The 21,014-nt window shown below is 35.0% G+C and overlaps 1 protein-coding gene across 1 annotated transcript in view; it reads right to left on the bottom strand.

The window, feature by feature from the left end:
* Positions 1-3,779: 3,779 nt before the first annotated feature.
* RAB28 (RAB28, member RAS oncogene family) overlaps positions 3,780-21,014 on the bottom strand; it is a 64,035-nt gene continuing 46,800 nt past the window's right edge. Inside the window, exons 5-7 of the mRNA XM_041402803.1 lie at positions 13,475-13,578; positions 10,604-10,681; positions 3,780-4,470 (exon numbers count right to left, since the gene is read on the bottom strand). Of these exons, the coding sequence (XP_041258737.1) occupies positions 4,378-4,470; positions 10,604-10,681; positions 13,475-13,578 (275 nt within the window). The 3' untranslated portion in view covers positions 3,780-4,377. The remainder of the gene's footprint in view (positions 4,471-10,603; positions 10,682-13,474; positions 13,579-21,014) is intronic.

Raw genomic sequence — 21,014 nt, 5'->3', positions numbered from 1 at the left:
ATCTGGATTGGAGTTTTAATCTTATATGTATGCCATTACCCCTATGCAAACATGGATAACTTTTGGCTTTTTCTTTTCAGCAACATTCAGCTATTTTGACATTTTAAGTGGTTATGAGTTGGTTTTAAATAAAGACAGCCTAAAGAAATCAGATTATATGTTAAGCAGTAGTATTTGAACTGAGAAAGAAAAGAATACAGCACTGTAAAATAACATCTTTGCTTGGGAAATAATGTGCAAATTCCAGAAAGAAAAGTAGTTAATCATGCCAGCTTTGTAAATACAACTTCTATAAAAGTCAATGCTGCTTTAAATACATCTATCAGGCCCCTCATACAAACTGCTAAGCTGCAACAGAAATGCATGTAACTATTCTAAATAGGAAAAATTCCCGTGCAGAAAATCTCCCATTATTATAAACTTGTTATGCTACAGAACAGCACTTCAATCTTCTGTCAAAACATTAGCAGCACAGTACAGCCCAAGCTACATATACCTATGTTTACCTACTAAACAATACTCTCTACTATGACTTTGTAAAACTGTCAAAAACATCATGAAGCAAAGGTTATAAATCTTTGTGGAAAAGCAACCATATTCCTGATATAAAATACATTTTAAAAGGTATAAAAAGTACAACTGCAATTTATCTAAATTGCCATTCTCAAAAAAAAAAAAAAAAAAAAAAAAAAAAAAACATCAGAATAACCAGCTTCAAAGATTACTATGATATTTTTCTTTACAAAATTATTATAAATTTTGGATATCAGGCTATCAGGTGCACCTGCTGACAAGCAAATTAGCTCTGCATTTAAAAGACACTACCTGAAGCAAAAGCCCTTTTCTTCCAGTGAAAATCAAGCTGTGATTTAAAGAAATGGGGGTTTCAGATGCCTAATGATGCAGATAGATAGAACTGACAAGTATCAAATTCCTCAAATGAGCACATTTCACATAATTTGGTAGTGACCTTGTATGTGTCTAAACTTTAAAAAGAAAAGCTAGCCTGGTTAAAAAGCAGCTTCACGTGTTTTTATGACTTTTATGAACTGTCAAAAGAACAATGTATTCAGAGAGATTATGAATTCATCACAGGTTCTGGCACTCAGTGTCTGGTCGCAAGGGAAAACAACTTCACACTGTTGTTTGTAAAACAGATTCAATTTGACTCCACCAAACTTTAGAACCACAGAAGACAAGAAGTTGCATGAGTCTAATAATGCTTCAGATCCATGTTTTAAAAGCACTGATACTCAGCCATGTAGCCAGACACAATGAGCCTACTGGTATCCACCACATCACAGAGACTGACCTCAGAAAGGAGCTGAACTTAGCAACAACCTTTAGCTGCAGAGCTGTTACTGAAATGATTAGTTACAACAGCTCTGACCAGGCAGATCACTTCACCAGTGTGCATCTGTGTAAGATCAGGGCCTGAACATGTTTCTTCCCTTCATCTGGCCTCAGCTTCAGGCAAAAACATGTTTCACTTGTCCCAGCTCACTCCCATGTCAGTGGACATTAAGCACATGTCGCCTCATGTTTGGAGAGCATTGCATTTTTTTACCTCATAACTGTTTGCTGAATTGCCTTCCACCAGTCCTCACCTTGGAAAAAACTTTTTAAGTGCATTAACATGGCAAAATTCATCTCTACTATACATGAATCACATGAATCAATAGTGGTGGGACATTACTTACCGAAGGCAACCAGACCCAGAGTCCTTACGGTCTTTCTCTAAGCAGATTTGTGTCTATCCCTCCAGTCACCAGAGCCCTTGCCTTCCCTCCACAACACTGTCTATTCCCTCTCTCCATACCCCTTAATCCTCCAGAATCATCTCTAACCTTTCTGCTCCACCTGGAGGAACTTGTGCCATAGCACCAGCAACAGCAGTGCTGAATCTTCGGCCATAGCTGCTGCAGCACTTCAAAGGCAGCTACCACAGCCAAGGATTTAGACTGCAGCTGGAAACTGAAGGCTCAAGGTGGGGTCCCCAGGGCTGAGCAAAAAAAAAGCAAAGCTCATTTGTAAGGATTAAAAGGCGGACAGGTAATGGATCTCTGTGGGCAGGAAGGAGAGGGAAAAGCAGAGAGAGTGGAAGTCAGTATACAATACAAAAAGCTGAGGAGGTTAAGAGGGGCAGCAAAAGGAGGGGCTGAGGGCACAGAAGAGAGGAGATTCCTGGTTAGTGTAAATAATATACATGTATGTTAGGGAGGAAGAATGAGGGCAGTCTGGAAACATAAACAAAAATATCTTCAGAGAAGGTAGGCCTTTAACATAGCAGTTGGTGAAAAGATCAAGAGGAATAAAATACAAAAGGATGTACAAGTCAAAGACAGCTAGAAAAATAGGCACTGAGAATAAAAAACTGTGATGAGACCAAGAAATAAAATCCATCTGTAAAACAGCTTGTACTGGGAAACACATAACATCTTTCATACTGCAGGATACCCAAAATTTTTTATTATTCAAGGTGATAAGTGACTCTGCATATGAAGTTACAAAAAACATTTTCTTTTGAAAAATAATATTACAGAAATGTTTAAAAGAAAAAAAACTTAAACAACCCAAGAAGTCGGGTGTTTAAGACCATGCTACATATTACTTGGGAAGCAGGACCATGAAGATGATACACATGGACTAGAGAAAGACCACAGCCACCTGCCTGAGCTACATTGTGCTCAGCTTCTCAGAAGGGGCAGTTCTTGTCAATATTTGAACATATGAGCAGAGCTGAGGCCACAAACACACCAAGAAATGTAAGGATTTTAAAACACTTTCCACCTGCCTTGGAGACCATAAACTTGTGAAGCGAATAACTATTATGAAAATCTCTTTGAAGAGAAGTTCTCATCTGGTGGTAGTGGAAGAGAGTAATCCTCACAACTGCAGTTAACTAGACAGTAAAGCGATGCATTGGGACACAAATCCCATGGGAAGCAGCAAGAATTCAGAATAGAATAAATAATTTACTGCAAATCACACCTACCTTAGTGTAGTGTAATTTCTCAGTATCTCAGCTTCTTAGAATTTCCCACATCTGAATGCTAAACAATACACACTAAGTCATATCACAGAGTTGTACAATTATGTGTTAAGCTAATAAACAGGTTTTTTTGCCATCTGCAATATTTTTCAACAGTTAAAATAGTTTAGCTATTTTGTTAAACAACTAATAGTTTAATTATTCCAACAAATAAGCACTTGCTTGAACAGCTTAATAGTAACATTCACTTGAAGAACCTCAAAATTTCCCCTTGTGATATACTAGCCTCCTTCATAGCCTCATTACTTTCTGAATCTCCAAATGTTTCCTTGTAGTTATTAGAAAACACATTCTAGAGTTTAAACAGGAAAAGATTTCTAGTTTGGGCATTGAGATGGCTTAATTTTTTTTCTCTCCTTAGCTTTCTGTTCAGATGTTCCAGCAGAGAACTGTGTGCACTGCTGGAAAAGCAACAGGGAGAAGTGTGAAGATCACAGAGCACACAGCTTTTTATTTGCCATTTATTCTAAATTCAAAAGAAAAGATTACCAAGCCAAAAGTCATTCTGTTAGTTATTTAAAGTGGCTGATGCTAATTGATCTATCAACAGTTTGTAATGCATGTTGAATATATCACTCATCATTTCCAGACCAAACTGTTGACTGAGATTCATCCATATTCATAAAGACATATAAGCCTATCTATTAGTGCAAGAAGTAATGCTGATGTGGTAATAAAAATACACAAAAACACTAGCATTTTCCATGGAGACAATTTGAGACTTCAGAGAAGTAACTATTTTTATAATAACAGCTTTATTTAAAGCACTGTTTCTCACTGGATACAACTTATACATTTTGTGCTAAGTGTATATATATTAATTGAACACTTTCAAAATTATCCCTAGATAAAATATATATTATATGTTTAAAATTATTCCAACAACAATTATTCCAAATTCCAAGTAACATTTTGCTGAGTGTTAGTTCAAATAAATGGAGGAAAAAAATTAAAAATGCTTTGGCAAAATACCCTTCCACGGTGATGTCTTTAAAAGCATTTTGAATGCAGGGCTTCCTCATCTATTTTTATTCTGATATCAGTCAAACAGAGTGGAGGAAACATAAACACAGTTATACAGTTTCATTTAAATATAATTTTTAAGAATATAGACAGAAATTTTTCAAGTGTGTGGTCTCATGTTTGAATTTGAGCCAGTCAAAAAACTGCCTGCTGCTTCGTGATGGTCAATGGTACAACATGTTTCTGAAACCTCTAATGGCATTGTTGTGCTGGTCCCTGTCAAAACAAAGTTCCTGGTGTCCCAGAGCCTGCATCAAGGCAGGAGCACTGCAAAGGTACCAAGCCAGAGGAGAGCAGGGTGGTCACTGAACTGCACACATCGAGCTCCTGGAAGGATTAACAGTTCTTGTCACGGGCTCCTGACTGTAGTTGACAATATCTGCCTTCACCACTCTCTGTCATAAAAGAAAACACAGTAACAATCAGAAAATAGAACTTCTTGCTGGCAAAGCATTCAACAGATTTTTACTGAATACAAGGGGAAAAATAACAAACAAACCAGTATTTTTTATCTCTACCTTACAGGAAACCTTATCAGGTGCTAAGTCTCATTATAATTCTAGGTTTATTCAGGCTAAGCAGAAGCAAGTGCCTTGGTAGGTTATCACAACACTACAAAAGGAGTAGAATTTTCTTGCTAAAGCAGTGAATACAGTTTTACTTCCATGAAAATTTTTCTGTGTCAGAGTAATAAAAGAGAATTTATTTGCAAAAGTTGTGCCATTCATTCTTTAATAATAACTGCCTAAATTGTAACTGGAAATTGTACCTAAGTCTTTTTGTCTTTAGTCCAAGCATTTCATCAGAAAATATGGACAGAATTCAAACCAAATTTTAAATACAGCCATATTTTTAAAAAGCTTTGATACGTATGCTGGCTAAAGATAACATTAACATAAAAAGAAGCTCTGCATACTATATTTCTTCTCTAATACAGATCTAACAGATATTACGCTATTTACAAAGCACATGATGACTGATGCTTTCTCCTACATGAGACAGAAATGTAAAATTTTGTATCCATTTCCATCTGAGACAGCTATGCAATATTTTGAATCTATAGCACTGAATACAGTAACATAAAGAATTTCAAAGTTTCTACAAACTATTTGATTATTAGAAACACTATGTAATTAATTGTACACAACGTTCCAAAATAATATGTTGAGTATTACAAGTACTTGCACGTACAAAACACAATCTTCCAAAAGAACTTACTTTAACAGTTGTTACTTCATGTAAAAGCAATGCAGCTTATAAAAGAGAAACAAACCAAGTTTTCCATCAATACCTGAACTACTGCATTGAGCAGACTTTGCTCTGGCAGTTGGAAGTGTGATGTTGGTTATCTTCTTCAGGATATTTCACTAGTTCTGCCCTGACAACATTCTGTTAACCATGTATCAACATGATGGATAGAGGGCAAGGAGAAGAATGTAAAAAGAAAAGAGAAGGAAAACAATGGAGAGATTAATCAGTAGTTGAAAAGAATGAATGGATAACATAAGATTATGCAGGAGCAAAATGAAAGTGCATTTTCAGGCCTTAGGCAGATATAAGAGCAACACGTCTGGCTGAAAGCAGCACCCTCAGCACCAGGGCTGCTAGGCGAGCTTTCTCCAGAAAATGCCCTCTCAAAGCACCAAAGTGAAAGGCTCATACATGCAATCAGCAAAAGTGTATTAAAGCTAGAGAAGGGACAGAATAAAAAGACAGGGAATTCAGGGGAAGAAAAGATGACAGTGGCCTATTCCTCCTCAAGTCAAAGATACTTAAATACTACATTATCAGCCTGTAACAAGTGCATTAGCTGCACACATGCATCTTTCCCATCACATAACTATCCCATTACACCTAAATATTTAATCCAAAAGCAGTGACCAAATTAACAACCTCATATCAAAATGCTCACAGTTTTGATTTTTCTTTGCTTCATTTAAAAATCAAAAGTTCCCATTTTTTCCCTTAAAGACAAACAAACAAAACTGTTTTCTCATTATTAATACAGGTAATGGATACAGGGTTCTCATTATTAATACAGGGTCAATACAGGGCTCATGCAAAAGGAAGTAAAATTCATGGAACAATTTCAGCAAAGAAGCAGCAAGTAGAGGTAAGTCTGCTATGAAGGATACCCTAAACCAGTTTAATATTTTTCCTAAATACTTCAACTTTCCTTCAATATATTTTCAAGGTTATAATGAATTAATAAATAATTAAATTATATTATTTTAAGGGAAACAATATATAAACTGGATTAGGAATATATAAACAGTATACATTAAAGATTACCTCTGTAAATAAACCTGTATGTCAAACAAGCAACAATAATTGAATAGGCTGGCAAAGGACCTGGATTTATTAGCTGCTGAAGTACTCTTCTTGAGCTTAATTCATCACATTCATATTATCTTATCTAGTGGACAACACTCATGATTTACTGGACTCCTGGCCTGATGTTATCAAGAGAAAGGTTACCAAATCCCATGTAGAGCAGTAGTAGGAGTTTTAGCATTAAACAGAATTATCTGACCTCACAGGACCTAGTTTCTTCATACCAATATTTTGACTAGAGCTGAAGGGCAAAAAAAAACCCAAAAGTCCTGCAGTCAGTAGGCAATTAATTGTTCCTCAAACATTGGTCTAAATCCCATCCTGTAAACACAGGCAGATTAGTGACCTATGCTTAGTTACACTGCAGCAAAAAACTAATGATCATAAATTACTTGGATTTTCTAATGGAATTTCATCCAAATAAGAGTTTAAAAATATCACTGCAACATTACTTTCATTAACTTTTTTGGTAATTTAAAACTTGGGCCTCTGCATCAGATTCTACATCAAGTGTATCATTGCCATGGCTCAAATCAACATCAATAGCGAAAAATAACCTTTTCTTGGTCCAGGTGCTCTGTATTCCAGATCTGACTTATCTGCCAAACACTTTATTGTACAAAGCTGGCACACACACACTGGTCTCCTGAACTGGTGTTTAGTTAGAGAGAAAACTACACATCACTTACAAAAATGCTAGCTCTTGCCAGTGCCAAGGAACAAAGCTGTTACCCCATGCAGTTTTTACACTACGGTTGAAAGTAAAAAAATACAGAAAGAAAAACATTTGATTAATAAAGGAGCTATTTCCTCACATTTCATCAGACCCTTGCAATTTAAAAGGGAGAGTATTTTGAGGACTGAAAATAAGTCAGAATCTGCAATTTCATTATTTTGGAACTGTTCTATTTCAAAAAACATGCTCTACTTTCCAGTCACGCATGAAGAGTAATCTAGTTCTTTGTTTCACCACAGTTTTGTCCAAATAAAGGTTTGATTAACAGTCATCTCAGCATGTTAACAGACAAGGTTTAGTAGCTCTAGCTGAGATAGTTTAAAGACTTACCACCCCCAAATGTCTGTCCTATTCCTCTGCTGGAGGTCATTGCTGCCAAAGGAGAGCTGATGGAATGTAACGTGGACTTGCACCTCATCCACTTCAGCACAGTCTGGCAGCTTCTCTTTAAAACAACTTTCAGCAGCAGTTTAAGCTAAGCTGCTCAACTTCACCCTGATGTGGCCAAAGCACATGATCACCTTCCATGTTCTGATTCTGATGTGGGAGCAATAGGTTCCAACAAAAAGGCAGCAGCAAATAGCTTGGGCTGCATTAATATCTTAAACTGCTGCAGCTGTTTTCTGAAACAATGCAGAGTAAATATAATTCAATCTCTAAGGCTTGTTCTTCCAGTCAATTAACAGAAGTTGTGCTGCTAATTTGAAGGCAACCAAGAACCTCATATACTTTTCACAAGAGCATCTGCAGTTCTGCTACTGATCAAAGCTCAAAAGTCATGAGCCAAACCCCACAAATTCATACAAGATAAAATACTATGTTTGGGATTCCTATGACTTATTTGCATCCACCTATAAGTCACATCTGAGATCTTCATAGACTGTAACAATCATAACTGACTCTAAACACAAGAAGTAAGATCTTCAGGCACAAAATCAAGCACTAGAAATAATTTTAAAGTGTATTCTCAATACTAGACAACCAAAAATACAAATATAGCATTTAACTGTTGGCATTTTACACAAATTCAATACTTAATCTTATATTTTGCTACTGCCTAGATTGAATGAACATATCTGATGTTCTCTGACAAATGGATTCAAGCAGGAACCATCTCAGTTTTCAAAATAAGGAAATCTCACATTATACAAAATATGGAAAATTCAAATTAATCCAGTGTATAAATAGTGCACATTTGTAAAAACCAAAGGCCTTATTTAAAGATTGAATCCAAGCCAACACTTGTATACTTTATGGATGAGTCACATTTACTATTGTCTTATATTTAATAGATTCTTTATAGCATTTATCTAGCATCTGTTTATCCACTGATCCAATTTTATAGCCCAGTAGCTAGAGTATTCAATGCCTAAAAACTTTAAGGAACACACATCATATAATTGTCCCACAAATTAAGGAAGACACATGCCCATTTTAGAGATGAAAGAGGAAAAAACTCCCACCACCATCTGTGATACAAGAGTCTGTGGTAAAACAGAAACCTGATAATGGCATCATCCTCTAACACCACCTCCTTCCAGCCAAGAGACCAGCTCCGTGCGTTTGGCAAACATCATCCACACATCACTTCAATTAGGCTTTTCTACTGCAGACAAATGAATTTCTCTCAAGAGAATTTATCTTCCCAAGGATATGAAGGTTCAAGATTTCACTCTCCAGATTATGAAGAGACTTTCCCTTTTCTATTCTTATGAAGTAATGGGGGTATTTGGTTCCATACAACAGTGAGCCTTAAGATACAGCTAACAGACATTCCAACACAATTCTCATTAGGAAAACTCTTAGAATCCTTTCAAAATAACCCTCTCAAATGGAGCAAAGGTTTTACTGGTAACAAAGACCTATTGCTTTTTTGGAGTAGTTTTAAAATATGCTCCATTAACAGAACTTTGCAAATTAAGTATCTCACACTCTTTAGCTACACACACACTGTTGCACCACATAGTGACTTCTGCTGTACCAGAAAGGCAACAGTGAAGTTTCTTTCCTGTCCAAATTAATTTACTGGCTTTATTTCTTCTTTTGTTGGGTTTGGGGTTTTTGTTTGTTTGTTTGTTTGTTTTTTTGTGAGTGGTGGTGGTTTTTCAGAGATATTTTTTTACCTTTTTTTTTGATAATTAGAGCCTGGATTCACATCAATAGTAATACATGCCACAGTATTTAATTTATGCAAATTAACTATTTATAGACTATTGATAATGCAACGTGTGTAATATCAACTGAGCCGTATATTGCATATTCCATTGATCTACTCAACAAAATTAAAAGCTAATCACAATACTAAAGTAGAAGGAAGCCTATTTAAATCTGATACCAGTTTGACATAATTATGTACTCTTGACCTGGGGCTATACAGAGCTTCCTACTTTAAAGACAACCTATAACGATGCCCTTTCTTTAGAATTATACAGCTTTCCCCATAACCCTATTATAAGTCTCCTTTGAATTTAAGGTATGTACACACCTTTCTACAATCTTACACTTGAGTTACAGAACACCACTCAGAGCACAGAGAGGTCTAAGACTGATATTCCAGTGCTAGCTAAACAAGCAAAGAAAAATTTAAGAACTCTGTGTGCTCAATTATTTAGCACAAATAATCACAGAGCTCAAAATAATAGATGGATGGTGCCTTAGTAGTAAAAGAACATTTAAAAGACACACTTAGTATTTCTCTGCCTATAAATTACAGCTTTTTAAAACTAATTTGTTATTAAGTATGCTCTGTAAGTTTATTTTACAATTTTACTGTTTGCAATACAGTTTTCTAGTTAACCACTTCAACACAGATTGCAAACACTGCTGTGGCAAAGCACTTTCAGAAATTACATATTTATTGTATATTTCAAAAAGAAGGACACCAAGCTGTACATTAGAAATGCTTTGCCACTTATTTGAAAAAAACTTATTGACTTATTTTGTGGTACTTATTTAACACTGGTATTGAAAAGCAGATCATGTTACACCATAGAACAGAAACATTTGGGTTCACTAAGTAAATTTAAATAACTGTAATCTCAAATGTCATTACACAGAGTTGCCTCAGTAGTATAATCTTTCTTTTTGAGGTTTCTGAAATTGGGTTGTAGAAAAATTTTTCAGTTTAAACCCATGCATATAATATAATTTATATCTTCCATGCTACCTGCATATGCACACATATTTAATTTCTAAACTAATCTTAAGTGCTATTGTTAAATAAACATCCTTAGAACTAAAGTTTTTTCTTCATTTTTGGATATGTTTTTCTTGTTTCAGAGATTTGATCATGACAGATAAGTAAGGAATTATCATATTTCAAAAAGCTGTTGTGAAATCGAATATTTATCTTCAGAACAACAGAGGAAGATTTATTTAAAGAACAGTTATAAATGCACAAGATCACTTTTAATACTAAATAAAATACTAAAAAAATCCATGTATTTGTGGAAAATCACCTGTGATTGTTCCAATTCTGCTTTGTTTAATTTGATGCCGAGTATGTCAGCAGCAATTCTCTGAAAACACAGGAAGACCTATGGAAGGAAAATAAATTGAATTTCAATGATTAAAAACAGACATCCTTGAGGTTCTTTCAAATATATCAAACCATTCCTGAACTGTAAATAATGATATACAAAATTATGACCTGTGCAAAACAGATCTGAAAAAAAACCTCATCTGGTACTTTCAATTTTGTTTAAAAATTTGAGAAAATAATTCAACAATGGTACAAGGAATGAACAGTATGCTGGATTGTTAAGCAACACTTCTACTTTGCCTCCAGAGACCTAAGTTTAAACAAGCTTTTACACAACCCACCTCTCAAATACTACTCTCGGTGCTATAAAATATGAATAAGGGTATTCACTAATGTTGAGCACAAAAATGTATTACCAGTGTATTGTGAAATAAGAGATGTAGGTTTCTGAAACTCAGAATAACAGAACTGTGCATCGACATCACCAAAATCCCTACTACATATGTCCAAAAAATAGCAGTATGAAAGAGTTCTGAAGAATCTTACAGAACATACACTGAAGAGAAGTATCTAGGAACAAGCAGGATGTTGTACAGCCTGCAGCAGCAGCCTGGCAGAGTTAGACTTTGGACACGGTTTAACACATAATACTGGGTGGCAATGCTGTTTTAAATAATTGCTTTAATTCATCTCAAGACAGTCCACCTATCTCACTGTTTAGGTAAAACTGCATTTTAAATGTCATTAAAGAATATGACATGTTCAAGAGGAGCAGCTTAAGTGTGCTGTGCTGCTAAACACTGTATTGCCAAGCTACAAATTACATTTCATCTTCAGGGCTGCTAACAACGTCTGAGCTCACTACCTAAATAACTAACAAATATTGGTTTGCATCATGCAGCTACCACCCACAAAAAAAAAAAAAAAAAAAATCTATGTACACGCTCACCGTCATTTTCAGTGAAAATTAAGAAAAATACAATTTACACAGTCTCTTCTAACATCCGAGATGGAAAACAGAAAAATTTAGTGGCACAACCAACAAAGTGTGGTTGCTTCCAAAACAATTGCTCTTTCTCTCAACTCCTTGGTGTAGTACTGGTCTGTTCTACCACCATCTACACAACAAGAAAGGGTACACTGAACAGAGATTCTGAGGCTCAGAGACCTAGTTGAACCCACATCAAGATCACAGGTGCTCTGAGCTACATCACCTGCCCTGAGGACACTGTGCAAAAAAACATCAAGCACAAGTGCAATGCTTCAGCTATGTGATTTGGTAGACAGTAACACAGTTAGTAATAATAAATCTTCCATGAAATTTTTTTGCCCCTGAGATGACTTTTGGAATTTTCTATACACACAAAATCATCTTTTGCAAATAGGTCTGTTGAAAAGATCTGACATAAACAAAACAAATCATTGAACTGAGTAAGACTCCTCTAGTCTATACTCACAGTAGCAACGCATGCCTTTTCTTAAATCACTGTCTAGGATAAACACTCCATCTTCTGAATGATCAGTGTGCAGCAGCAGTGAAAGGGATAATGCAAATTTATATTGAAACTAAAAATGAACTATTGAAACGACTTCTTTTGCTAGTATATATTTAGGCAGAGATTTCCCGTTAATGTTTTCTAGTCATGTTCAGATTTACTTTCGTTTTTAAACAGTAAGCTATGAAAAGTACAAATCAGTATATATAGTGGAATGCTGATGTAATTAATAACTTAACTAAAAAGCTGAAATAAAGATTCTGTCATAATTAGCAATGATAAATGTATCAATTATAACATGAACTGATTTTGGTGGTCTCCTTGAGAAAAGAATACATTTTATCAGATGCACATTTTACTAAGTGTAGTATAATTTTTTCTTCTGTTGCTAGCATAAAAAGGCTGTATTTTCACACTTAAAAAAATATGCCAAGGATTTAACACAAACTATAAAGAGAATCAGGACTCACTGCATTTGTAACAGCAGCATTGTTAGACTTTACAGAAAAACTATTATTTTACAAAATTAGGCAGCTCACTGCACAAGATTCATCTAAGACCTTAACAAGTGAATCCATTTGTGGACTATACATCCATTTACTTGACCATGGTCTTGCTATTCAATAACATTAAAAGAAAGTAAACTTTCTTGTCAACAGTAATATTAAGGAGACAGATACAAGACTGTTTTATGGGAATGACAAACTCATTAGGCATGAGACAGAAATCAAGCAAAACAATACAATGTGATTTAATTCGACTTAGAGTGTCAACTGAAAAAGAACCTTTTCTTTCATACACTTCCAACTAAAACAAATAACCCAGTTAGCTCAGAGTCAAAAGATTGTTCAAAAATGTACTCTGCAAAGCATCTGCTACAAAAGTCAGAATGTTCAAATTTCAATGGAGCTGCAAAGGGAATGTCTCTCATGGCTCAGGACTCATATTAAAATCTTTTATTGCAACAGGGTCTTGTCACATTATTTACCAATTGTTGGAAAATTCTATATTGATGGGTTGTAGATGGGACTCCACCTGGAATGAAGAAATATACTTAACTACAGGCTGACAGCAAACAGAGATTTAGCTGGTCTCAGTTTTCACGCTGATGTAAAAGTCAGATCATTTCCATTAAAATTTGTACCTCAAACTGAAAATCAGATGAGAAACCACTGTAATTTAATAAGAATAATACACATCCATAAAAGATCTACTTTTCATGCAACTAAGGGAGGCAAAAACGGGCCTGCAGCACTCAGAGTTCTCAACAGTTTATGTGAAGTATAACATAACTGCTGCATCTTGAAAAAAAACTACAAACATCTACAAGTTTGGGGTTTTTCCTTACTTACAGAATCTCCTGTCTTGGCTGACACAAAATGGCTACTGAAGTTGTTTTCCTGACAAAATCGCTGGTGCTTGTCAGCTTTCACTGTGCGAATATGTTCCAAGTCAACTAAAAATAAGTTGAAGAAATGAAAAATTATTACACTGGAGCCCATTTAGTTACTGGCCTTAGAAATTATTCACTGGAAACACATCAGATATAATACTTTCCTTTACAGGTATATTCAAATGCAAGTTTCTTTCTCTCTGTAATGATTTGCTAAAATAAAAGCAATTAATTACATCAGACTAATTTTATTTGCAAAACTGAAATGAAACCACAACTAAAATTTTATGGCCAAATGCAACAAATTCATATCTCAAAGTACAACTTTATTTCTGGATACATTCAAATATTTTGTAATAACTGCTGCTAGCTACATACAAGACAGAACTAATATTCCATATTCTGTTTGCAAGAAGGATGCATATTGGGGATTCCAGCGTAACCTGAAGACTTTTACAAAATAAATTCACCAGGCACATCTGAATCGACATATTTTTCCAAAGTAAAAATGTAAATAAGTTATAAAGAATTTTACTGCAGAACATGGCAAAGCAAAAACATTCACTATAATAAAAAAATTGACTGAGTAAAAGCAGTGATGCTTAGTTACTTACATATGAGACTTTCAATTCCACAAAGGTGTGGTTCAAAAAATTTTAAAAAGTAAAATTCACATTTCAAGACACACACATATTTTCATTTTTATCACTTTACAACCATTGGAAGCAGAGTAAAGTTTTCAAATGGTATTTTATGCTGAAAAGCACTGGTTGCTTCCAAAATCTCACAAAACTCAAGTCTTATGCATGTTTTATTGTGTACATTCCAGTTTCTCCAATCTGATCCTAAGGTAATTGGAAGCTATATTGAACAGTTTCTCTTTTTTTTATTGCATTACGGTTCCTATAAGGGTGTTGACTCAATGTAGTCAAATTATAAGGCAAATATATTCAGAAGGATTTAAGGACAAGCAAGCTCTTTGAGTTAATACAGGAAAAAAAAACTTCAACTGATTTCCTGAGGAAGGGACCCAACTGACTTGTAAAAACTTGTAAATTTGCAAATCTAGTAAGCCTGTATAATAGTGTTATTTGATTATCAGCTGAAAAAATGCTCTCCTACTACATAAAAGGCTTTATTTTTAAATGATATTGGAGGTCTTTAATTTGTAGGCTCTGGAGATTTTCTCTTGGAGATTTTTAGCCTAACAGGGGATTCCTACACCCCATTTATACTGCTTACCTTGGTTAATGTGGAGTTTTTGACACGTATTACTGTTCCTTGCACATCAGTAAGGCCTTGTTTGTAAGAACAGGCCTAAAATCATCCAGTTACCACAGACATTAATTTGTGAAGGACTAAAATACTAAGCTATTAACACTAATGTTTCTAGTATAGAAACATTCCATAATACTAAATGTCCACTATGTAATAAAGTTTCATTTAAAAAGGAAAGAACAAATACATTTACTAAAATAAAGCCCAAAGTCAATAACAATTTTGCTAAAAACATGCATTTAATTTTTCCTCTGAAAAATAACTACCAAGATAAAAGACATACTATTTTGAAATGCCTTTAAGAATAAAATACAGCATACTGCCTAAAACATTTCATTATTAACTATTATTTTTATGCTTCATATATTAGTTTTAAGTGCAGCTTGGAAAAAACAACAGTAAGAGTACTCTTTTGGGAAAAATAAAAATGTATTTTCTTTATTTTCATTTCATGAACTTTTAAAGGAACTTTAACCCCACCTCCAGATTTCACTCATATTTCTCTGATTATACCTGAACTCAAAAACCCTACACACACAATTACAATACAGCTAAATAAATAGATAGATAGACAGCATTTACATTATATTCCTTTAAAATACCACAACATGCTTACATAAATACATAAAAACAAGTTCACTAGTTACATTCACTCTCAAACTCTCCCAGGAAGGAAAGAATACAGAGTGTACAAAGAAAACAACAGGCTAAAAGGTTGATGGATTTCCAGGAAAAAAATGCCACAGGCATATTGGAAATCATCCTCAAATGCCTCTTATTTCCTATGAAGAAACATCAATAATAATATATGGTCAGTAGAGTATATACTTTACTACAGAAATTGAAGCCCACAAGATCAAAGAAACAAACAGATTGAAAGTGAAAAATCAAGGTGTAATTATGTTTTCAAACTTTGTGTACTTCTCAGTCCTTCTCCCCAGTCACAAGTACTTCACTTTCTGCCTCCTGAATTTCAGGCTGTCTGCTCTGAACTGTACAGGCATTGTCATGCCAAGGAACTGCCAGGTGACAGTCCATGTGTGCATTCAGAGGCCACAGAAAATGCCACGTGATTCATGTTACATTAGTTCGTGGTGAAAAAGGGCACATTTTTAGTACAATAAGAGTTTCAAGAGTTAATAAATATTTAACTACCCAAAACTGGAGTTTGGAGTCAATGAAGGGCAGTGATCCTAAATCCAATTCCTTTGCATTGCCCACGGGCCAAGGGCATAATTGTAGAGTTACTGAAGATCAGCTAAAGACAGTGAACAGTTACCCTCCAGTCCTTTTTCTTTAACATCTGACACTGGTCAGCTCAACAGGCAGAATTCTTAGCACACCAGGAGATAAGTCTTGTCCAGCTTTTATTTAGACATCACAGCAAAAAGACTTTAGGGAGAGCTTTGGAGGAGAAAAATTATTTTCTAAAAAAGATGTTTATAAGGAATGCAGAGACTTTATAGACAGAAAACTAACAGCTGGCTAATGTGGGCTCATATGATGAGCCAATTAACAGCAGGAATAGGTGTCTTGGGATGAAGAATGATACGAGAATGCACTTAAGCCATGAAAAGTTTAACAGCAAAGACAAATAAGTTTTGGATAGAAAGAAAGCGAGTAAGATACATAAATACCGTTTGATTTTATAAACCAGGCAAATGATCTTGCAGAATATTCTAAATGACTAGATAACACAGCAATGGCCAAGAAAAAGGAATTATTGAAATTTAGATACAAAATGAGAACATTTTAACTCTGGTAATGGCTATGCTAGGCCATATCTAACAAAGGTCTCAAAGAAGGAATCTGCAAGATTTGGCCACACATCAAACACAAACATTTAGAGAAAGGCCCAAAGCGAAGTTTACGTGCCAGATGGTACAGTCATCCTCTTCATCTTTAGGGAATGAGAAAGAGGGTAACAGCAGGGCAAAATTAATAGCTTCATTTTTACCAAGTAGAATATAAACTGATGGCTAGAAATTCACAATGGGATGAATAAAGGAGACAAAAGGACACAAGACACAAGTTTGAAAAGTAGAAAGAGATTTAACTATTTGCCAACAGTGACACTCTACAGCACACAAATGTTACAAACCAGTATTTTTGGTCAAGGGCTTGAATACAAACTCTCCTGAAGTATGTTTTCTGATCAGGAAAAGCTAAGGGAAGCCCAATACATGTAAATATTGGAGAATGCAGTGTGGGTATTTCTTTGATCTATCATTTCAAAAATTCTGAATGTCTTAAAAATGGGATCAACAGGCAGAAAGGGCTACTAAAAGTATACATTATGAAAGCAATAGATAAAATGTCAAAGAAGTACATTGCTAATTCCCTGGTTAGAATGGAACCACTTAATATATTTGCATTAAATGGAATACTTATATGAAAACTTGTATCAAGAGAAGCAGAGGGACATCATGAGCAATGGGGGAAGGAGAGTGAGATAGTATTGTTCCCCTGACTAACCTGATCAGGACAGGAAAAGGGGGCTCATCAGCTCCAAAGTATATTCAAAGTCCTTTTCAAAGAAAAGGCATCCACAATATAGGCTGTTGCAGTTTTGCTCACTTTTATGCCTGAAATACACACTAAAAGCCTCAAGTGACAACAACAAAAAAAATACATGGCTTCCAGATATCCTCCAAAATTTATCTCCATTGCCTTGCTTATGCTCTAAAGAGTCCATCTTGTTGATTCTCTAAAATAAGACTAAACATTCATCTTTAAGCTTTTTAGTATGAAGAGTCACTTCAATTACACTAGCAAGACAGACTGCTGTTCCATAACAGGTTGATTCACATCTATATGTACAGGTATATCATAAAGATACCAGAACAACAAAAACAGATTAGAAACTTTGGGAATTCAGATGCAGCTCTCAGCAAGGCAAACAGATCCAATGAAAATCTCCCTTTAAAAATTGAGCAAGCATAGATCAACGTCTGCTGTTGCAAAAGTAGGTAAGACTTACTAAAATGCTTGCTTCTCATGAATTCCAGGGAGTTGCATTTTGATTTATAGGTGAGATTAAACAGAGATCTAGTGAGGTGAAAAGAGAAAACAGAATCTAGGAGGAAAGTATTGAACTCCCACATAAATCCCAAGGATACTCCCTCTAAGGCATTCCTGAAGACTTATTGGAAGAAAACCAACTCTATCCCAGCCAAAACCAGCACAGAAAGAAAAAAAAAGGAAAAAAAAAAAGAACACAAAAAAACACCTGTAAGAACAACACTGCAAGTGACATTTCAAAGAAGGACAAAGAAGTAAGATTAAGTTATAACCAGAGAGACTTGATTAAGTTACATCTTCAGGTGATCTATAAAAGGATTTTCAAATTGCTATTATACATCAATTATTCGCAGTGAAAATCTCACGGACAATGCTAAATCAAAATGGAAAAGGAAACCATAATTTAAAATACTGCAAGGCAAGATATCTATCCTATGATTTAAAAATTCTGAGGAAACACTCAAGACAGCATAAATTATTCTTCAAAGTCAAAAGCCTATATGAATTTACTTGAGAAATTAAGAGTAAGTCAGTGAAATTTTAGTGTATTGGGCTGTGGCAAGGGAATGGAAAAACCTTTAGAAGTACGAGATAAAACACAAATTAGTGCTTTACAGTCTACCCACACCCAGCCATCCAACAACAATTACATCTTGACTGAATAGTTCTGCTGCTTTTGGCTCTGAAACCACTAATGGTAAATAAATTAATGTCAAAATTGTTTCTCTTCCACTATTTAGATGCTTGTGTCACTCCATAAGTTAAAAAATGGCCTGCAATGAACCACACAGCACCACCATGCACAGACTATCATTTCCATTCCACTACACCATATCTGGTGTAGCAGCTTCAAAACTACTTGAACTTAACTGCTCCTCTAAAATCCAGGAGCTAGGACTAATATAATTAGCTCATAGTTGGCTGCAAGGAGTAAAGAGTGATATCTAATCCGAGAACTGGATTGTCTTAAAATTAAGGCAATAATAAAATACATGTAACAGTTTACTCAATACAACTGGTACAAAGACAAAGCCAGGAAGTACTTTAAAATATATATCATTAGTCAGAAGAATGATGAATGTTCTGGTTTTATAAACTTTCAAAACCATATAAGTAAATAACTGCACATACTTTAAAAAGACAACAGAGCATCATTTGTGCAGAATGTGAAGGCTGCTACTCATTTTATTTATCTCTCTTGCCCCCAGGACTGCCAGTCTCTTCTTTCATAACATCACGGAAGAGCTCCATGTAAAATAACAGGGGGTTTTTAAGTAGGAAAACATCCATTTTGCATGAATCTTCCTTTCAGGTAATTTTGGAAGAAACACAAAAACTGTAACTTGTACAGGTACTTCCAAGCAGCTGAGAAACTAGTGACAGTACTTGCCGAGGACAGTATAGGCAACTGAGTATAATGCATGTGAAGCAAGTCTCAGTGTTTAACACTTCGTTGGGACCTCCCCTGGATTGTGAGATTACACTTGCAAACCATAAGCTGTTTTCAATCATTATACCAGTGATAACCAACGTACCTTCTTTCTAAACCATATGTATGGAAAGAAACAAGAGGCAGTTTGGAGTTTCAGTAAAGGGATGCCTCTCCACCCAAATCTCACGATCTTCTGCTTTCAGACCTTGAATTGTAAAAACTGCAAGGGATTCATTTGCAAAGGGGCAGTTCTCTTTAAGACGAACTTTTTTGAAATTGATAACAGTATTTTCCATTAAAACTGACAGTAACACATAAATGAAGTTACAACTCTCTATTTTTTTACTTATCTTACACATTATAGCTATTTCGTATTTCAATATAACTAAGAGTAGTTTTAAAGTTATGAGTAAACATCTTTATTAATCTATGGTACCACACAAAAATATGTTCTTTTATAGAATGCTGTGAAAAATGAAATATAAATCTTCCTGCAAAGTATTTGCAGCTGTGCACACAAGGTATACAATTACATAATGTTTAAATAATGAGCTATCACGATTAGCCCACACAGACATGACAAGTAAAATGCTTTAATAATTTATTAATTTGATTTACATGTGCTTAAAATTATGTACACATTTTCTCTTCTGAAAATACTTCAGGGTCATTAAAAAAGGGGTCTGTATATGACAATGGCTTTTTCATCCTATTTTTTGGTAGAATTTCTGGCTGATTTCTTAAGAACAAAGCTAGCTTGGGCACCTGAAAGCCTAGCAGGCTGAGGACAACAACACGGTTATACAGCACTGTCCTCATGCAGTGCATGCTGCTCAACAAGTACAGTTGGTTTAATTCCAGAACGTGACAGTTCTGCTTCCTCCACGCGTAAGCAAACGTATATGAAAAAGGGAATTAAAAGAAGGATTTCTGCAAGAGGTGCCAAATATCCACTATTCTAAAAAATAAACCAGAAATCAAGCTGAACACTGACAACATTCTAGGCAATGGGATTTACTTTCCAGTTTATCAGACCTCTGTCTCATAGCCTGTCAACAGAGAATAGCTCAGCATGGCCCATTGCTCTGGCCAGAAGGAACATCCTTTCAAGCCTCTTCTGCCACAAGCAATATTATCTTGTTTTAATCCTAATTCTACCATCAAGCCAAAGAAAAAAGTGAAATTTTAAAAAGGGCAACAAAAAAAAACCCTCCCTAGTTTTTTATTGCACAGCTTACCAGCAACCTACTGCTTTCCCACTAAAACATGGAGCTATTTCGTTATGTCTTAGATTTTAAAGAGTATTTCAACAGGTAACTTAGAACTTCAAGCAACTGCATTTTCATTTTCTATTTAGACACAAATGTTCTTTCTGTGTAAAAAAAAATCTAATACATAATTATTATTATTATCCAATATGATCAGATTTATACAGAAATAACTAACTTAATTTGCCAACAAACTGGTCTGAAGCACTACCAGACTTTGTGTATCAGCTAGCTTTTTGAAAATCTGTTTTGATTTGGTACTTCTAAACTACTACAGCACACATTCTCGAATATTCAATCCCAAATGTCAGAGTGCAAACTGCAGCTTTTCATAGTTAATTTTCTGTTAATACTTTCAATCTTCTTCTCACACTAAAATTGTGTAACTGCCAAGAAAAGAAAACTCTTTCATGGAAGTCCTGAAAACTATGCCCCTACTCTGATTTAAGGAAGCTCAAAAGGAAATATAAATATAGTTCCAGTACAGATTTTCTCAGTAA

The sequence above is a fragment of the Onychostruthus taczanowskii genome, unplaced genomic scaffold (assembly GCF_017590055.1).
Source record: "Onychostruthus taczanowskii isolate IOZ18803 unplaced genomic scaffold, ASM1759005v1 scaffold2, whole genome shotgun sequence".
Classification (NCBI taxonomy): domain Eukaryota; kingdom Metazoa; phylum Chordata; class Aves; order Passeriformes; family Passeridae; genus Onychostruthus; species Onychostruthus taczanowskii.
Note: the sequence above shows the minus strand (reverse complement) of the source record. Positions and strands in the feature narration are given on the sequence as shown.